Raw genomic sequence first — 18,962 nt, 5'->3', positions numbered from 1 at the left:
CATATTAAATTACATCAGCTACCGTCACAAACTTCAGGAAAGAAAAGAAATTTATTTCTCGGACAAACGTTAACACTCTAATATGACTTTCGCCGCCTTGTAAAACAGATCATCAGCATTCATTTTATTGGGAAATGTTAAGTTCCAGCATTATCAAAACAGAATGTAATTAACCAAACATCTTACAACCACTTTGACTGTGCTTGTTATCGCTTCCTTTAACAACCAAAAAATTAGTCTAGAAAGATAATACCTTAGCTATACAGCGATTACTAGCGATCTCATACTTTAAGGCCCTCGCTGATTACAAGAATTTTAATTTGTAGATTAAAAGAGATAAGCTAGTTTGATAGAAAACGAAGATAGCTTTGACAGAATACTGAGACGAATCGATTCTAGCATGTATTTATTAAGTTTGTTATCTTTTGTAGTGTAACCCAAACTCAACTTTTTTCACCGAACTAGAGTTCCGTATGTTTAACTTTTCTCAAAGTGTTGCCATGATCAGTGGCTAGACTTCCAACAAACAGATTCCAGTGAAGTAAAATTTCATCAACAGAGAGGAAACCGTCAGCATTCTCGTCTGTTCCGTCGATCAGATGAAGTGTTTCGTCATGGGAATCATTCTTTTCGGGAAAGACCCATTCTCTCGCTTCTTCACGGTCCATTTTACCGTCTTTGTTTTTGTCGAACCTTGAGTGAAATTCTGCCCGGTGTCGCACCACCCATGCTGGAGGTTCTTTTTCCTCGTGGTACTGGCCTAGAAATTCAGCGACGGTGATGAGGCTAAAAATAAAAAAAGAGAAGATGCCGTGTGAGTGAAACCATGGAGGCTTTTGAGAATCGGGCCATCTTGTGGGAATATGCAAGGGCGTAAACTGTCGAGTATAATTTGGGCCAACGAAATAAGACTGGGGAACATAGAGCAGTGCAGGCTGAGAGTGGCTCTGGTGAAAGCTCCTGCAAGCCAGTGATATGTAAGAGGAAAGGTTTAAATTAATAATGAAAAAAAAAAATGGTCCCCATAATATTCATACGTGTATTCTGTTGCGTGCGAGCAAGGGAAGTCTCGCGCGTACATCGTGTCAATATGTCCTGCGCGTCTGAATTTGTGGCGGATCGGTCACTTTAAAACGGGGCAAATTAAGTGGATTGAGTAACGATTATGATTGTATGACTGTGTATTTTTTGAATGCGATGTGTATGAGTGTGTGGGAGGAAATAGACTCCCGCATTCTCTGCTTACATTCTGAAATTGTAAATCATAAAAAGAGCTAACTTTGTTGAAAAGATTCTTCGTGTTTTTGCCATACCCGTCATCATTTTGATCCACATCCTCGATGACTTCATCCAAAGCAATTTCTTGCATGTTTATGTTCTCTTCCGGATGCTCAAAATCCACGTACTCGTCTCTGTTCATTTTGCCATTTTTGTCTGCGTCTGCGATGCTGAATTTGTACTCTTTTTTTCGTATTTGACGGCGTAAATTCTGTTGATTGAAGTAAAAGTAAAAGCAATGTGAGTAAAGAGTTAAATAAGCCATGATTAGGAATGAAATTCAACAGGCTCGGGTTTAATCACCGTCGAAAGTCAAATTCTTCCTTTTTCGAACTTTTTTTTGTAAAGTTGTTTTGATAACTGCAGTTGACCACTTTCATATCATGATCCGTTCATTTCTTTCACACACAGGTCAAAGAGTATTTCTTGCATCATTTGCTCAAAAAAACTTTCCCTTGAATATAACCGCAACAAATGGTTAGCTGCTTTTCCATTTTTTTTTTTTTTGCACTCTGTGCTCTCTGAAAAATTTTGCGGACAGAATTTTAAATTGGTTTCTTTGTCTTTCTTATCAAGGTGGAATACTGGATGTACATGCAAAACTATTGGGGGAATTAAATTTACCAGAAGAGATACATTTGGTGATTTATTTGCCGGAGAAGCAGTGATAGAAATCGATATGTATAATATTTGTTTTAACCTGTTGTGATGTCGACGATGTAACATGTTACAAATGAAAAAAAAAAATGGAATTGAAAATATTAGTTTTCTTACAATGTGACAACTGTAATAAAATACTTACGTGGTCCTTCGGAAGATCATAATTATCCCATTCTCCGTATTCCGACTTTCTGTATTCTTCCCAAGAAATCTCACCGTCTCCATCTTTGTCCTCTTTAGCGATTCTTTTGTCGACGTCTTCGTACATAAATGCCTTTCTCTGTTTCTCTATCCACACCCGAAGTTCATCTTCCGAAACCAGACCATCCTTGTTAGTGTCAATCATTTTTACAACAATAACTCGTAACCTTTTCTTGGATTCTTCTGGAGTTAAATGATCAAATTCCTCCGCCTCGGGTCCGAGGAAGGCTTCGTGATCGTAGCGAACATCGTGTTCCTGGTTTGCACCGAAATGCTCGTGCTTGTGAAAGTTATCTTTGTGCGGCTCTACTGCGGCGGAAAAAGGAGATTTTAAACTAAGAATTACTGAAAATGCTATGAGATAAAAAGATCCGAAGGTAACAGGTTGCATTGTCCTTTCAAAAATAACAACAGGTGAATTTCTCAGTTCTGTAGTTCAGTGAAAATCTTAAAGCCGTTTAAGGTATTTTGAAAGACTCTATTAAGAAATGTGGATACAATGTCTGAGCATCGTCAGCGATAGCATTTAAATTTGAAACAAGAATTCCCATTGGGTTGTAACAAAAAACCAATCAGTTTTTGCCATGAGTTCGATTGTAGACAGCTGTGTAATCGCTGTCTTGTGCATTTTAATCATTACTTTGTTATCGTTCATGAATGGACAGTTAGATTCACAGCTGAGGAATATTATTGATGACGAATGCTTTTTAAAAACCCCTGACGTGTTCAATTTTTATTGAAATGAATTCGTCAACGGGAAAACTGAAGCTTAAGAGAGTTTCTTAAATCTGTGACTCGGCGTAAAAATTGTTTAATTTTAAAACATAGATGTAAATGCGAACCTTTTGTTTTTCAGATATGTTCGTCGAATCATTAAAATATCAAGGTGTTCCTGGCGACGTTACTTTTTGTTTTGTTTTTAGTCTTGCTCTTTCACCAAATCCATAAACAATCGACTTCTCTGTCAGCTGAGGTAATTATTTGATGGTGATTCTCTGATCTTTTAGCCGTATTTTTATCTATGTTTAATGCACATTATTTTCACCTAATTCGTGATCGTGGAAGTCGAAATTCTCCTTAAAGAACTTCCACTTCACGTCACTACAGCTGTATTAAAACAATATGCTCGCAGAATAAATAGGTTTTTTCGGTTTTCATTTTCCTTATATATGCTTATACCAAACTTGAGATTTCTTGTATGAATACTTGTGAATGTAAGCACCGATATTCAAGACAACATACCCTTTGCGTGGATAACAACCAATTATTGTTATTGGTAGGTTAGTCTATTATTGACCCGTTGATTACTTGTAAAGCTTTTATTGTAATCTATAATGTGATTTGCGGTACATAGGAGCTAATTCTAAACGTCGGTTCTATTGTAAATCTTTGTTTCCAGGAGATATTACTTCGGTTTTCATCGAGTGAGTTGAATTCCTCTCTTTTAAGCGCGACAACAGAATTTACAAGATTACTCTCTAAAGCAAAACGCAGTTTTACAAACAATTTTGACGGAGTTTTGGAAACAGGTGTTTCGCCCCGAATTTTCATTCCCTTTTGCGTTTGGATCCAAATGTTTTAGTTGAAGAAACTTACCGTCCTGTACCATGATTTTTTCAGCCATTTTGTGTTTTTTCCAACCCCACGATGCTTCGCTAATGATCATTTTTGTGTGCGTGGACAAGTTAAATCTTTTATCTTGGGCGCTGAAATTTTGAAATATTTCACTCAAGTCGCTATTCTTTGTTATTCCCGAAGGATATGGTGCTGTTTGCAAGTCGCTTTTATTTGTTACTCCCGAAGTATGTGGTGCTTTTCGTCATTAGACTCATGACGTACGGAACTATCCATGTTTAATAGTAAATTTGTTAAATATTAAATTGGTCTTAGTGATTCGCAAGGACTCGGGGTTTTTGATTTAACGTTACCCGCAAAGAGGCAAAGAGATTCCTTTCTTGTCGAAAACAAGAATATTGAAAAAGGTTGTCAAGAAATGAGAATTTTGGTTTTGACACCATTCTAAACGGATTAACTCAAGGGTCGTCAAGACACTCTCAGGAAAAAAAGCCTTCTCATTTCAAAAGGAAGGTTCGTGCAACTGTGGTCTATGAGAGAACTTACATAAAGAGTCAGCAATTTACAACTGAAGAAAATAAGTCAATAGTAATGACAACAGCCCGTTCTTAGGCATTTTGAAAAACCGATTTTTTGCCATATACGTTCAGCACCACATATGCAGACTTAGCAACACAATGGTCACACCTTGTTCAAGGCTTCTGTTCAACTTGTTAAACAGTAACAGTTATCGCCCAGTTTAAAACTTACGACCCAGAAAACCATCATCTGTTGGTGGGTTATGCGGGTGTTGACCAACAATTGACTGGGAACTCCCCCAAATTTTGAATCTGATTGGGTGAGAAAGTAGTGTGAGTTTTCCAGATCAATCACATGAGGAAGTCAAGGAAAATCAGCACCCCGGAAGTTAAATGTTGCTTGAAATTGCGCGAACCGGAATTAAAATCTGCGAAATACATTTGTTTCTAGCTCGAAACTTTGTCCGGTGACCTATCTTGATTTTTTGCATGCACGCACCATTCACGATGGCACTTCAAATATAAAAGTTTCGGTTTATAAAAGTTTTCCATACTGACTGAAAAGTTAAAGAATTTAGGGAACTTTCCAACAAAGAAATAAAAATGGTAGGTCACCGAATTAGTTTTTCAGATAATTTACAAAAACTAAAATTTAGTGGACGTTTTTGTGGACCTTCTGCGTTGCCATGGTAACTGATATGACGTCACAAGTGCCCTCAAAGTATAGCCCAGCAATAGAGTTGCAAGGAGACATAGTTTGCCCACCCCATTAAATATCCTTCTTTGTAATCTTCCATCGTTTCACAAACACTGCAACAACGAAAAACCCTTTCGAGTCTCCTTAAGTGGTGTCTTTTTTTAATGATTCCTGTTATCGTAGAAAGGTCTAGAGCTTGCAATCTGATGTAAATGAGTTCCATCGCTTTCATGACCCAAGGAAATGGGGGTTGTGGGATTAAAAAATACAGAAAACAATTTTTAATAAAGTCTTTGAAAAGTGTTTTTAATGATCATCTCCTCTGTAATATTATAGTTATGAAATCACTTTTGCCAAAATAAGATTCTCGTTTCATGTTTTGAAAACATATTGTAACAAATTAGAAATTGTCAAATGCAGTTAATTGTTTCACACAAAGAGTAAAAACTGCTGAATGAAAATACAAGTCTTCTACACAACTACAACCAAAAGGAATAAATAATGGATAAAAAGCAAAACGAACGAACATCTGCAAAATCCTGCCGTGTAGCAATGTACCGTAAACACAATGATTGAAAACTAATGACAGGTTCAAGCAAAGTAGAAATGTTATTTGAACTAATACATTTTCTAACATGTCTTTGTATAAAGGGCTTCTTCATTAAGACTCAACTGTTAATTATAAAGCCAATTTTGACAAAAATGCTTAAAGATTTAATCTAGTACCAAGACTGAACCAGAATAATTAAAGTTCTTCATGTTTTGGTAGGGCACGACCATAGTCTGTGGCCTCGCTGCCAACAAAAACTTCATGGTGTTGTGCAATTTCCTCTTCACTAAGTTTTCCATCCTTGTTTTCATCAGCACTTTGAATCAGATGCTTTGACTCCTCCAGTGCCATCATGTGATCTGTCTCGGGAAGAATCCATTGCCTCACCTACAACAATGATGAGATGCAGAGATTATTACAGCACTTTACTTTCCCTCTCTAAGCCCCAAAAGATGAAAAAAATGTTTTTAACTTTTCACTGACTGAACAAAAGGACTTAAACTTCGACACTTGTCTGTAATTTTTGTCAACTTTCAAATGGTCATGGTGCACAATTTTACCAAAAGCCTCAAACCTAGATGGTTTTTGACTTTTTTTTTGGCAATTTTTTGTCATCAGACTCACAATATGTAGTTTACCATGCAGAGAAAGATCTTGGGGAAATACATGAGAGTCAGAAATCAAAATAGTCAGATATCTGTGAAATAATGAATTTGCTTCATGTTATAACTGGCTTTGTTTCTTTTGGGGGACATCACTCACTCAGTTGAACTGCTTGTTCGGAAACTGCCATGAAAGAGACACAAACTAACTGAATTAAATGCTGTTACAACCTTTGTATCTGTCCAAACAAACAAACACAAAATCTGATTTGTCCCTTCAGATTCAGAAGCCAGGTTCAATTTTATAACTGGATGCTCTACTAAGTGAGCCACAACTCATTTTTTGGTGAGTCAGGCTCTTCACTAGATTTGCAAGTGACAACTGCCTTTCATGAAGTCAGGATTATAAGTTTACCTCTTCTTTATCAAGTTTGCCATCATGATTTTTGTCATATTCCTCATTGAACCGTTGGGTTTCTTCCTTCACCCATTCAGGTTCCTCTGCTTCCTCATCATTAGGATCCTGGAAATCTCCCAAAAATTCCTTCTTGCTGATAAAGCCATCCTTGTCATTATCAGTATCTAAAAAAAGAACAGTTTTTCTTCCCTTAGTCATAAATTAATTTGAATGCAAAATTGAGAATCAAAACAAAAATACACTTTAGATCTTAGACCAACCTCTGAACTTAAAAAGTCCCACAAAATTCATCAATTAAAAAGGTTTAAAAAGGAAGAAACATTTCCTAAAGAGTAAGATAGATGTCAGAAATACTCATTTTGTTTCTCAAGTATAGACTTCTTAACAAGTGCCAGGCAGGTTGAAGAATTTAATAGAGCAGGACCAAAAGATACTCAAATTGATAATGAATGTTATAAATATTCTGTCAGTCATTGTTTTAACAGGCGTTTTTTCAGTTGCTTATAATAACTACATTTCAAAGATGTTCATGTTCATATGAATTAAAACAAATTTTGACTGGATGCTCGGTCATGCAAATTAAAACTTTGGCCAAACAGGTTTCACACTGTCACTGATTTGAAGCCAAATAGAAAAACATGGCAGAAATGTCTCATTTGAAGCCAGTAGGTAGAGACCATAAATGAGAGAGTACAAATGACTGTGAAGAATATCAGGTAAAGAGATGACCTCAAAAAGTGTTTGAAAATTCCCTCTTCTTTTTCTTACAGGGCTTAATGTTTATATTGGAAATATTTTCTTTCAAGACATTTTGACACAATTCTTTAAATTGAAGGGGATGACAAAAAATGTTTAAGTAGCACCTGTAACGACTGGTTGTTATGAAAAATGCAGATCAAAGCAGAGGAAACACAGCTGAATAAATGGGTCATCATTAAGAAACATTAAAGAACCAAAACATCCACCAATAAAAGTGCGGAAAATCCAGGGTGCCCAAATATGCTACAGATTAATGGGAAGAAAAAGATAACTTGTTTAGAGGTTATTATTGCCTTTTTGCATGCTGAGATATTTATAATGTTAGACAGGTTTTGATGATTATAGGTGAGCTATACAAAAGCTGTATTTTTTGAGAACCATTGTGACTAACCTTGATACTATTTGACTGTTATGAGTATACGTTTTAAGGGCATATCTTTTTAATCCTCAGTACTCCATGGAAACATAACTCATTAATTTTTTACGTGTGAATTCCAATAATAATTACTCTAAATTTGTATGTAGAAAAAGTGTGGATATTTTATTGAAAAGGAAAATGATTTGTGAACCCAATATCTCTGATTTACATAAGAAAGACTAAGTCTAAAAAGTTAATAAATTTTCCTTTCAAATTCTTGGCAACGATAGAAAACAGAAACAATGTTCATGGATGACTGTTTCACAGCTTAACAGAGAAATATTATGGTTGTGTTACACTTTGAAAATGAAGAAAAACTGTTTCGGCTCATCATTGTAATTAGAATGATCAATATTCCGAAATCAATTATCATCGCAATGCGGGGCCTGATGTGTTTTGATATGAACGTGTATTTTCTCTGAGGGCACACGAGTCAAATCTTCTAAGACCTTGAAATGCAATGAAAATATTTTGGTAAAATTTTTAGTAACTAACTACAAACCTTCGATAGTTTCCAGAACGTGAATATCGGCCATCTCTGGAGATGACTCTGGATGCATAAAGTGAACAAACTCTTCCTTGACGAGGGCTCCGTCCTTGTCTTTATCAGCTGTATCGAATCGTCTTTTGTCCGTTTTCAACAACTTCTTTGATTCTTCATCGGCATCATCTCCCATTTCCTCCGGGCCGTAACTCGCCTTTACGTACTCATCCCAAGTTACTTTGCCATCCGAGTCCATGTCTTTTGAACTCAAATCTTCCTGCACTCCCTCCAGCAGACGTTTGTTGAACACATCTCTCACCCACTTTGTCAGCTCTTCTTCTGTGACAAACCCGTCCTTATCAGAATCCACTTTCTTGACCAAAACTCTTAGCCGTTTTATGGCTTCTTCTGGGGGCAGATCGTCATATTCATCTTTCATGCCTCCTAGGAAGGCCTCGTGGTCGTACTCTGAGTTATGCTCACCATCTTCTTCATGCTCTTTTTCTGATAAGGAGATATCTTCATGTGGTTTCGGCCGATTATCTCTGCCGGCAGTGGCTGCACAAATACAGCTGTTTACAAGGAGTGCACACACCAAAAAATAAAGGATTCCTTCCATGTTTAACTCAAGAAAATTGTACAGGTAGATTGTGCTACTGGTAGTTGTGAACTATGAATGGGAAATAGTCCAAACAATCCCTGCAGTAACTTTTAAACTAGACGAAACACGTTGACCTAGACGTGGCAAAATCTTGCAGGCTTTCCAGCTGATGGAGCCTGCGAAATCTCATTACAGCGGATTAAATACTTTTTTAACTTCCGCTTTGTTTACGATTACACAGTCGATTACGTGTCGTCACGCGAAAGAGCAAAAAACAGTTAATTTGGGTGGATATATTCGGGGTTTTGTGACAACTAGTAAATGGAAACTCTGGGGATTCACAGTGGGCCGTTTCAAATATTTTTTTTAGAGATCGACGATTGAGATTTAGCGCGATGTTTAATTCAAATAAAATAACCCGCCGATGTGGAGGTAAATTATGATGGAGGGAGTCAAATTGTTACCCAACAAGCAAAGTAAACGGCGGGCCAAAATTACTTAAATTTTCGACAATAATCTGTACTATGGTTGTTAATTTTAATTTCATTCAGTTTAAAAACTCGATGAAAATCTCGCAGCCTGTGTAGCCGGCGATTGTGTGTCACATAAATGTATCTTAATGTATTTCAACACAAACTAGATAAGATTTTACGCGACGCCCCCGAGAAAACGTTTTCTCAGAGGAGCGTTGCGTGACTATCCAAATAACGTCTGAGAAGGAGACTAGCAAGTTCGATTTCCAACGCTTTTGTCGCGAATGCGGTCTTCTATACCCCCGATAAGGAACGGGTGGGCTCATTTCCAGCCACTAATAGTGGGCTATTAGTGGCGGGAAACCGAGTCTGGGAGCCTAATAAAGTTGTTCGCCCGGTGACTATTGCTTAAACTCGTTCCCAGTCTCTCTTCCTCCTGGTCCTGAGAACGCTCAGTGTGTTTTTGCAATGTTGTCCTCTTCTGTATTTCTGTTGTCGTGTATGGTTATAACAATATTGATACTGTTGGTATTTACTGTGTTGTATTTGCCTCTAAAACTAAAAACTTCAGATTTTGAACTAAAACTTGTGAAATTATGAGATAAAAGTATGGGGGTCGCTGACTAGGTTTTGAGTTGAACAAGGCCATTAGCTGTCATTATTTTGCCATAACTCACCATATTCAGCGGAAAACAGTTTTCGTGCAGAAATTTCAGCATGTCTATTGGCTTAGAACAAGTGATATAACCACACACACACAGAAGAAATTGGTAATAAGTGTAAAACTGTTGAAATTTACTGCATTAAAATAAAATTAACATCTACTCTGTAACCTTGGCGTATGAACAAACAAGAGGCCGCAGTGGCCCTTCCTCTATTTAACAATTATCCGCCTCAGGCTTGATTGTTGAATAATACCTGAGACGAAGTCGAAGTCGAGGGGACTATTCTTCAATGAGCCTGAGGTAAATATTTTTTTAGTATAACTGCTCAGGTCCTTTAGAATTCTGTTGCAAATTCTGCAACTAAAGAGAGCATTGCACATATTTTGTTACAATTGTAGTGATTACTTGAATCAAGATAAGCAAGGAGTTTTAGCAGGTTTATTTAATATGATCAGCAAAAACTTCATATCTTTCTTTTGAGAGGTGTTTCACCAAACTCAGTGGCATCTTTTGAGCCCTACGCAAATAAATTTTCTCCTGTCGCGTTTATAATTATCACTTCGTCGGAAAGGTTGACAAAACGTGAGGCAGCCATTTTAAAATTTAGCGCCCCTGCTATACTCACATCGCACGAGGTGATTATAGCGAGATATGACGCAATTCTCGACCCATCAGAGAGCGCGCATTTCTATAATCACCTGAACAATTATACAAACACCTCGCGAAATACTTAAGTTCCTCCAATCGACTTTTACCTTTAACACCTTACCTTTTACATTTCAAAACATTTTGTTAAGAGTAAATACTAAGCATCGTTGAACACGAAAATATTCGAGTTTAGGAGCAAACCTAACACTGTTGTGAGTCATTTCGATTGTTTTCGATCTGATTGATTTAATTCAATTATCTAATGTCAAAATTAGCTACTGGATCCCTCGGTAACGAAAACATGCGCTTTTTCGGGCGAGAATAGTATTTTTTTATTTCACTCAGTAAAAAAAATCGAGGGCTCCTTAGAGATACCTCGTTGTATTTCTTAATTATTCGACCAAGTGGTGCCCTTCACCTTCCTTCCAATCAAGAAGTATCCGATTTGGAATATGTTTTTGTTTAAACGTACATCATCTTGATGAGAAGCCATTGAAACATCTCTCTAGAGAAAAGGTACATGAGGAGTGAACATTGCTTTTGAGCAGTTATTCAACCTGTACTCCTGAGTGTTCTGGCAGTCTTTCCTCTTTTGAGGACTAACATTTGGGAGCTTTACGAGAATTTTAATCATCTTTTGTCTTTACTCGAAAATGGACATTCCAAGTTTCTGAAGGTTTTCACGTTGTAAGATTGCCATATGCGTAAGTAGGGTAATACTGAAAACTCAAATACAACTTACTCTCGTATAATCTCGTTTTGTGTTAAAAAAAAATAAAGACAGGAATGATGAAAGAACAACGTCATGATTGCGATTTTACTTAATTGGACATGCAGTGTTCCAAATCAAGCCGCAAAGTTGGTAACCAGCTCTGCGAGATAACACCGTATTTTCATTTTGGATCAAGGAAAAATTTATACCAATTTCCTTGTAGAACTTTTAGATTTCAAAATTCTTTTTTTCCAATAGCTGGCTGGAATTCAAGTAGCAGCAAGAAGGATAAAAAGACGAAGCTTGTTCACAATAAGTTATGGAAGCTGAGATCAGGCCGCCATTATAATTGCAATAATTCAGGAGAGGAAGAACGGAGAATATTTTTTCCGAGATAACGTTTTTCTGTTTTCTCTGATTATCTAATCCTTTTCGAAATTCTCCTCACGTAATGAAAATTTGTGGAGCCCAGTGAAAAAAGTGTCTCATGTGCAATGCAGAAGTTACCGTAACGACTCAATTTGGCGCCCTCGTTTCAATAAGTGCCCCTGTTACGTAAGCACTCCCCATGCGATAAGGGCCCCTATTCTGTTTTAGTAATAGCAACGAAATTAAAGAATACAGTCCTATCATTGATATTTGAATATAAACTGTACATTTGTTATTGTTCCTTTTTAGATAGACATCAGAGCTTTTTTTTTTTTTTGCATATTCTGCTGTTTCTCAAAAATAAGCGCCCTGTCCCTAATAAGCGCCCTGTTTCGAATAAGCACCCTTCTAGAGGTACCAGGAGCCCAAGTAATAGGCTCCAGGAGATACCATAAAAAATTAAGCGCCCCAGGCGATAAATCGAATCATGACGGTACTCGGTTTTCTAGGTTACTGAAAATTTGTGTTGACAAACCAACCTTGTCGCAACGTTTTAGGTAGCAATTAAACACCGCTCACGGCTGACGAAAATAGACTCGCAAGTAGATTTGAGTTGCTGGTGACGTCACATGAAAATGAATATTATCCACAGTCCTCGCCTTGTCCATCTCGTCCCCCTTTGGTGATGAAAGAGAGAGACTGAGAACAACTTAATGAATTCAGCATGGCGGCGAAAGACTGGAGGAATACAGCAGAATCGTAGGAAAATATCTTCGATAGCTGCCTGCGAAATATAGAAATGGACGAGTGGCTATTATAGCTCATACGCACAGCTTACATGCTGCGCACTTAGTGTCGAGGTAAGCTTCAGTTTCCCCTAAGGCGCCATGTTGCTCTCGCTAGTTACTGCCTACTTTCACAGTTATTTGACTGAGTTGATAAGAACGACATCTGGTTAAGATATTCTATATAGCCTTGTTTAGGTAAGAGGTGATATTTAGCAACAATATGATTCTCAAAATATCTTGGTCAGTTTTTGAGATATTTAAGTTTTAGATAATAATAATATGCGCAAATTAGACAACAGAAGATGTCATTTATTCTTCCCAGTTTCACATCAGGAATGAGGAGCTGAAGGCTATGAACCACGAACAATGGTACAGTTGTTAAATACCACACTAGAGAAGGCAAGTGTAGCCAACCTGTCAAAGGGGTTTTTAAAGTACAAAATAACCAACTGTCATAATAACCATACAACATCTCATGATATTTGTACTCTATTTCCATGTTATTTGTACTCTACTTTGTGCAGTTGGATGATAAATGCTACTATATTTATTATAGTGAAACATGTAAACCAAAGTTTACCCTCAGTCCATAATTGGTAGTTTTACACACATTCAAGTCATTTTTAAGACTGGCTTTATTGGTGAATTTAATTTTGAAAAACTAGTCTTAATATCATCAAATGAAAAACATTCCATTTAATGGACCTAGTTAAAGATTAACTTCTGCAATTGACAAAAATATATTTTATCAGAGCCAACTACACTCAACCTGGTTTGAATAGATCCTTTTCCAAATGGCAATCATGATTTAAAATTTATTTCACCAAAAGTATTTTCTACCAGCAGCAAGGAACAATTCATCAAAATGTATTCAGTACATAATGCAAATTTTATTTCAGTGGAAGTCTTGTTATTGACAGTCTGACATTGGTTTTATCTACTTATGTTTTTCTCACTAGCGGCATAACATATGGGGCTGTTTTTGTTTTTTGTCTTTTTTCAAAATTTTAGATTTCATTTCTCAGCAAAAACAAACATTGGTTAACCCTTTAACTCCCATGTGTGACCAACACAGAATTTCTCCTTACAATATCAATAAAATATCAACCAGATAAGTGATGAGAATAAATAAAAATATCAATTTGGGGATAAGTTGATCCAATACTAAATTCTCTGAACTAGCATTATAAGAATTTTTTGGTGGACAGTAAGGAGAAGTACAAATTTGATCTGGGAGTCAAAGGGTTAAGTGGATCTGTGTATCAATTTTTCTTGCATTTTTTTATTTACTGTGGTATAAATTTTAAGCTGGGGTCTATATAACTATTAAATGACAAGATGTCATGGCTCAACTATTGTACCATACCTTCTTTATCCTGAATGGATGGTGACAATTGATGAAATACAAGAATTTCCCTCTTTTAAAAACATGAATCCACTTTTGTGCAGGGTGAATTTACCTCTTCATTGCACATGACATTTGTGAAGGTAACAATGTTGTCATGGTAACCAGCTTCATCAATGTGGGGTTGGTGAGTAAAATTTAGAGTATCACATACTTCTTGGGAGGGGATATCTTAAATGTTTGGGTTGAATAACAGAGTGTGACACAGTCCAATTACGCTAGAGAATTTTACATTTTCACACACACACACACACACAATTGATTGAATTCTGACCTACAGACATCTTTGAAGAGTGTGAGAGAGTTGGTTTTCATCCTTCAAAAACATTTGCTATGTCATTCATCATTCCTTGAAGAGTTAATATTATGAGGTTTCACCCTAAGTCTTTTTTTTTTTGCCAATTTATCATTTCTATTAATATTTATTTACTGTTATCCATCTTTTTTTTTTAGAACAGGAATGGAGATCATTTTCAAATTCAGCTTTCTCTGGACACATTTGAAACTTTCTCATCTGGCTCATGGAGATGCATGTATCTATGCGCATATTGCATATTACATAGTTCCTTTGTGATTCTGGCTCATTGTCTGGGGTGAGTTTCTAATGAGAGTTCTTGATTGAAATGTAAAAAATATTAACCAGTGACAGATTGCCTGAACCAAGTTGTGAAAGCTACTTGAATTGACATTTGCAGGTACACTGGTTGGAGAACTTGTAGAATTACCTTGAGCTGAGTTGATGTGGATTTAATCTTTGGTTGAAACATTTGTTTTTCAAAATAATTGTCACATTTAGATAACTGAAATATATCTATACAAGGAAGAGAACAGCTCATGTCAGCATTTGGATACAGGGTTGTGTTCATGGGTTGGTGATATATCTCACTTGTTTTCCAGGCTCCTTTGTCAGAGACTACTATCTATACTCAAAGATTAAACTTTTATCCACTTCACCATGTAGTATTCTCTGGATCAGAGACTTTCTGACTTAAATTAACTGAATGAAGAATGGTATAGCTTAGTTTGAAATCCTTTCTTCTTTCCAATTGTTTCTTATCTTTTATTTTCAGGTTCTTATAAGTTATGCCTACATAGGAAGAGGACTTCCATTTAATGATGGGCAGCTAGCAGCTGGCATTCTCAGTTATGAAATATTATCAGGTTAGACTTGACTGAGTAACAATGGTTATTGGGCTAGCAAGGTACATAATTGATTACTGGATAAATAAATTAAGTTAAAATGGCAATCTTATTTTTTTTTCGATGAGCATATCATTCCAAAAATTGCCTATTAGAATTGGAGTGGAACTTCTGATAAATGAAGGTACACTGAGTTTTGATGGGAATTGTACAACCTGTTCTTCAATATTCGGGTAGAAATATATTTTAAATAACCACTTGCAAAGTTTTAAAGTTGTCTTAAAAGAATGTTTACTTAACAATAACAGAGGTGCGACTTCAGCTGTATGAACAACCTTTCATGCAGAAAAAGTATCCTTATAAGGTGGTGCAACATCACAAGCAGGTAACAAAGAGCTAAGTCAGCTTATAAGTCAGATTTCCCATTTCTGCCAGAGCACAGCTGGGTTGCCTTAGCACTCTGTCAGAGCTTTCCTTGACATTTGCCCAGTACTCTTTTTATTCATCCTGAGTGTAATGTGTAAGTAAAATGTATTTTCTTGGATAATATCATTATAGAACAATTGACCCAGAGTTCTGGGCTCCAGACCACCAGACTATTGTTTCTATCACAAGGTTTCTTTTTGAATGATTGTGAGTAAATGAATATCATACATATGAACTGTGGATTAATAGAATCATGGTTTTTTTTTTTACACATTGAGGATCTATTACAAGGATCAATCAAAGAAAATATAGATAAAAGGGTTTTCTGGTAGGAAGGGAACAATAAGCTTATTTACTCAACTTTAAGCTAATTATGACTTTTAAATGCTGAAACCCCAAACTTGAAAGACCTGATGATGGGCTGAAGCTTGTCCCTCTCAGGAAACATGTGATGGTTTTTGAATGAATAGACACATTCAAATTCCAAGGTTTATTGAAACAATCAGCAAATCAGCTGTGCTTAATTGTTTAAATGGGTTTTCTGAGGAAAATGAAGGACTTTCTGCTTGGTCAATTGACTAACAGACTGATATGAAATAAGCTCAGAGCAGTAGTTTGGGAATCAGTGCCACTATTTCATTTCCATTCCTACATGCAGTGAATTTAAGCCTTGCGACTCACAATACTTCCTCGCCCTACTAAGAGAAATAGTGATTCTCATGCTAAGATTTGATAGTCAATGTTGTCAAGCTACAATTCCCTTAATAAAATTTGACTTTTTCTCGACCATTTGTTTTCTTTTCTTTCTGATCAAAGCAGAACCAGTGATATTTCAAGAGACATTTATTTTGGTGTCATTTATTTAATTATGACTGTTTAAAAGTGCTATTCACAATACCATCACATCTCCTAAGACTGTTTTCACGAGTTGAAAAGGAGTTTGGAAATGTGATTAAACATATTCATGTTACGCGTTAATTTTTTCCTAACTGCTTTTGGTCGTTTGTTTTGTTGTTTGTTTGTTTGTTTGTTTGTCTGTTTTCTGGTAGTTTCCATGTTGTTGCATGTAATGTAATCCCATCTGTGTTAGCTCTTTTCTTTGGTGTTTTATCATTCCATGTATTTTCTGTAGATAAGAGTTGTGAGTTTAAAAGTTTTGACGTCCTTTTATCTGGGATTTTTTAGATTTTGGAAGGAAATGTAGGGGAAGGAAATAGACTCAAGATCACTTTCTCGTCTAAAGCAGGTATCTAAAAAAAGGAAGGAGGGCTGGGTATGGTTTTGTTTACTCTGATTGGGATTTGAGTTAAATTCTGTCTAATATCTTTCACCTCTGAAAATTTGCTTTTGGTGGATGAGTTGCTTTGGGAAAGATTTGAATTTTTATCTCCTTTTTCAAGGGTAAGAGACGATCTGTCATACAAAAAAATATATAGTTTATACCCCCTGAAAACGGTAGGTAGCGACTTGGTCTTTCGCTCGAGTTAAAACGAAATGCGCCAAAGTCAATCTTTTAGATTTCGTCGGAAAATTGTTTTAATTTTACCTCTAAATTTGTCGATTCTTTAGTTGTATTTCAAATATTTCAGATTACGCAAAAAAGAGAAATGACGTGACAAATAAACTATTAGAACTGCCAAGATATTTCTTTATTTTAAATTTAATTGATAAGTTTAAGTTTGTAAGCGGTGGTCCTGAAATTTCATCTTCATTGCTTTGTGTTGCTCAAGTGCAAACAAATTATTTAACCGAAATTAGAGGTCAAAAAATGTTATCGTTTCGTTTTCCTGATCTGTAAGATGCCGGAAAGTTATGGTTAAAAGTTTAGATTTAATGGATGTATTTTTCGTGGTATAGTTGAACAGAAACTTGTGCATTTCTGTTACGATGGTCCATAAATTGTCTGACCAGTAAATTATTACGACTGCCAATTTTTATGTATATAATTATCGCTTACATTTCCGCTTTCAGCTGCCTTAAAGATCACAAGTGTAGAAGATCAAGAGAGACGAGATTATTTTTTATTCTGGTGAGTGTAGCTTTGTTGTTCATATGAGTGAAAACTTGTGTAACGTTCGTAGAGGTTTTTCATGGTCTTTTGACAGGAAAAATTTGTGTCGCCCTTGTGATGAAGGTTTATTCAGGACACGTGCGGATTCATTGTATTTCTGAATTGGACATTTTTCCAAGTCTTTGAGTGCCTAGTTGAACAGAAGCTTGTGGAGGTTTGTTTTTCGGCGGGAAAAGTTCGTTTGTCATCCTTTGGGTAATAGTCCGACAAAGTATGAAGGCGGGTAACGTTCTTTGGCTCAAATTCTTGGTCTTAATTTCATTTCCCTGTTTTGCAGGTTTCTTCGACCACCCAAAGCTGATACTAAGGAACACGATCACCTTAAGAATTATACCAGCGACAAATATAAATCTTGGAAAGAAATCAGAATTGGATCGACTCCCAATTCAGGGAATAAAATGAAAAATTGGGGGTCGATCCGTCCACCATCCCCCGCCACACCCCCACCACACCTCCCTCTATTAGAAAGTTTATAACACTTATCTACCCGTCCACCACCTCTCCCCATACCCGCCACATTTGGTCAGTTTTCATAAGGGGTACAAACATCTTTTAATATACTAGCACTACAGTAAATGATTACCATACAATCTTTTAATATCTATTACAATGGTAATATTACAATCTTTCTCTAACAATCATATAATACAGTAATATTACAATTATTTGATACAGAAAATAAAATCTCACTATTCAATCTTAACGTTAACTTTCAAATTGCATGATACTTTATTGAATGCAAACAAAATCCTATCGTTTACATGCATTTTTTTTTATTTGGCAAAGTGAGTGGGGCTTAGCTACGTCAATAAAGAAAATTCCTCACTGAGGCAACATGACCCACTTAGCCTCCATGGGCTGGGAAAAATATTAACCAGTCCACTTAAGTATTAAAATTCAATGGCCGAAATAGCTTTTTACCTTTTTATCGTGGACCAAGTCTTTGCATCCCAGGAGGAGATTTGATGGGTAAAACTGACTCCTTTGTGGGTCAGTTTTTTAGACCTCCATCTCTTGTAGACAGTTCAAGATCCCTTCAGACAAACCAGTTTCTGAAACAATTTCATTCTCTCCTATTTGTTTTTTGGTGGACCAAGTCTTCGCACTCCAGGTCAAGACCGAGAAAGAGACTCGATGAAAAGCGAAAACAAGAACGAATTGACCATAATGAACGCCGAAATAATGTAAACTCAACGAGAGCGAAATTCAAAGTGAGCGAAAGAAAAATGTTCAGAACGTGATATCTTTTTCGGTTACTCTCGTATTCACGTGCATGTCGGTATTTATCCCCTGTTGACAAGTCTATTTGTCAATATCTATTGTTTCACGTATTAAAATTCTTTGATTACCGGATACCCAGATTACCTTTCGAGATTGTCACGTGCCCTTTGTCCTTTTTGCAGAACGAGACCAATAGGCCTCTTGGCGAACATTCTTTGTTATAACAGATCATGATTATCTTAGACACCAACACAAGAAAATTACTTTCTTATTTGCTCGTCGC

General features: G+C 36.4%; 3 protein-coding genes across 5 annotated transcripts; 1 reads left to right on the top strand and 2 right to left on the bottom strand.

Annotated features, from left to right (window-relative positions):
- Positions 1-32: 32 nt before the first annotated feature.
- On the bottom strand, positions 33-2,812 carry LOC113668188 (calumenin-A). Its single transcript, XM_027184063.2, has 3 exons — positions 2,081-2,812; positions 1,314-1,489; positions 33-786 (listed from the first exon to the last, which is right to left on the bottom strand). The coding sequence occupies exons 1-3, from the start codon at positions 2,528-2,530 to the stop codon at positions 462-464; spliced, it is 951 nt and encodes a 316-aa protein (XP_027039864.2). The 5' UTR covers positions 2,531-2,812; the 3' UTR covers positions 33-461.
- Positions 2,813-5,207: 2,395 nt separating this feature from the next.
- Positions 5,208-8,951, bottom strand: LOC149047144 (calumenin-like). Its single transcript, XM_089205394.1, has 3 exons — positions 8,179-8,951; positions 6,497-6,663; positions 5,208-5,866 (listed from the first exon to the last, which is right to left on the bottom strand). Exons 1-3 carry the CDS (start codon positions 8,777-8,779, stop codon positions 5,675-5,677), a joined length of 960 nt encoding a protein of 319 aa, XP_089061520.1. The 5' UTR covers positions 8,780-8,951; the 3' UTR covers positions 5,208-5,674.
- A 4,911-nt stretch (positions 8,952-13,862) lies between these two features.
- On the top strand, positions 13,863-18,161 carry LOC113668214 (uncharacterized). Of its 3 annotated transcripts, XM_089205397.1 has the most exons (7): positions 13,863-13,948; positions 14,275-14,414; positions 14,892-14,982; positions 15,520-15,594; positions 16,573-16,633; positions 17,359-17,416; positions 17,736-18,161. In XM_089205397.1, the coding sequence occupies exons 4-7, from the start codon at positions 15,589-15,591 to the stop codon at positions 17,932-17,934; spliced, it is 324 nt and encodes a 107-aa protein (XP_089061523.1). In that variant the 5' UTR covers positions 13,863-13,948; positions 14,275-14,414; positions 14,892-14,982; positions 15,520-15,588; the 3' UTR covers positions 17,935-18,161. The 3 variants fall into 3 exon arrangements, 2 of the variants coding, with proteins under 2 accessions (XP_089061523.1, XP_089061522.1); XM_089205396.1 differs by lacking the exon at positions 15,520-15,594; XR_016186327.1 differs by lacking the exons at positions 13,863-13,948; positions 14,275-14,414; positions 14,892-14,982; positions 15,520-15,594; positions 16,573-16,633 and adding an exon at positions 16,704-16,788 and having other exon boundaries at positions 17,736-17,816.
- Positions 18,162-18,962: the final 801 nt, after the last annotated feature.

Source organism: Pocillopora damicornis, chromosome 4 (genome assembly GCF_964200805.1).
Source record: "Pocillopora damicornis chromosome 4, jaPocDami1.2, whole genome shotgun sequence".
Lineage (NCBI taxonomy): Eukaryota > Metazoa > Cnidaria > Anthozoa > Scleractinia > Pocilloporidae > Pocillopora > Pocillopora damicornis.
The sequence above is the reverse complement of the archived record's forward strand: the minus strand, read 5'-3'. Positions and strand labels throughout refer to the sequence as shown.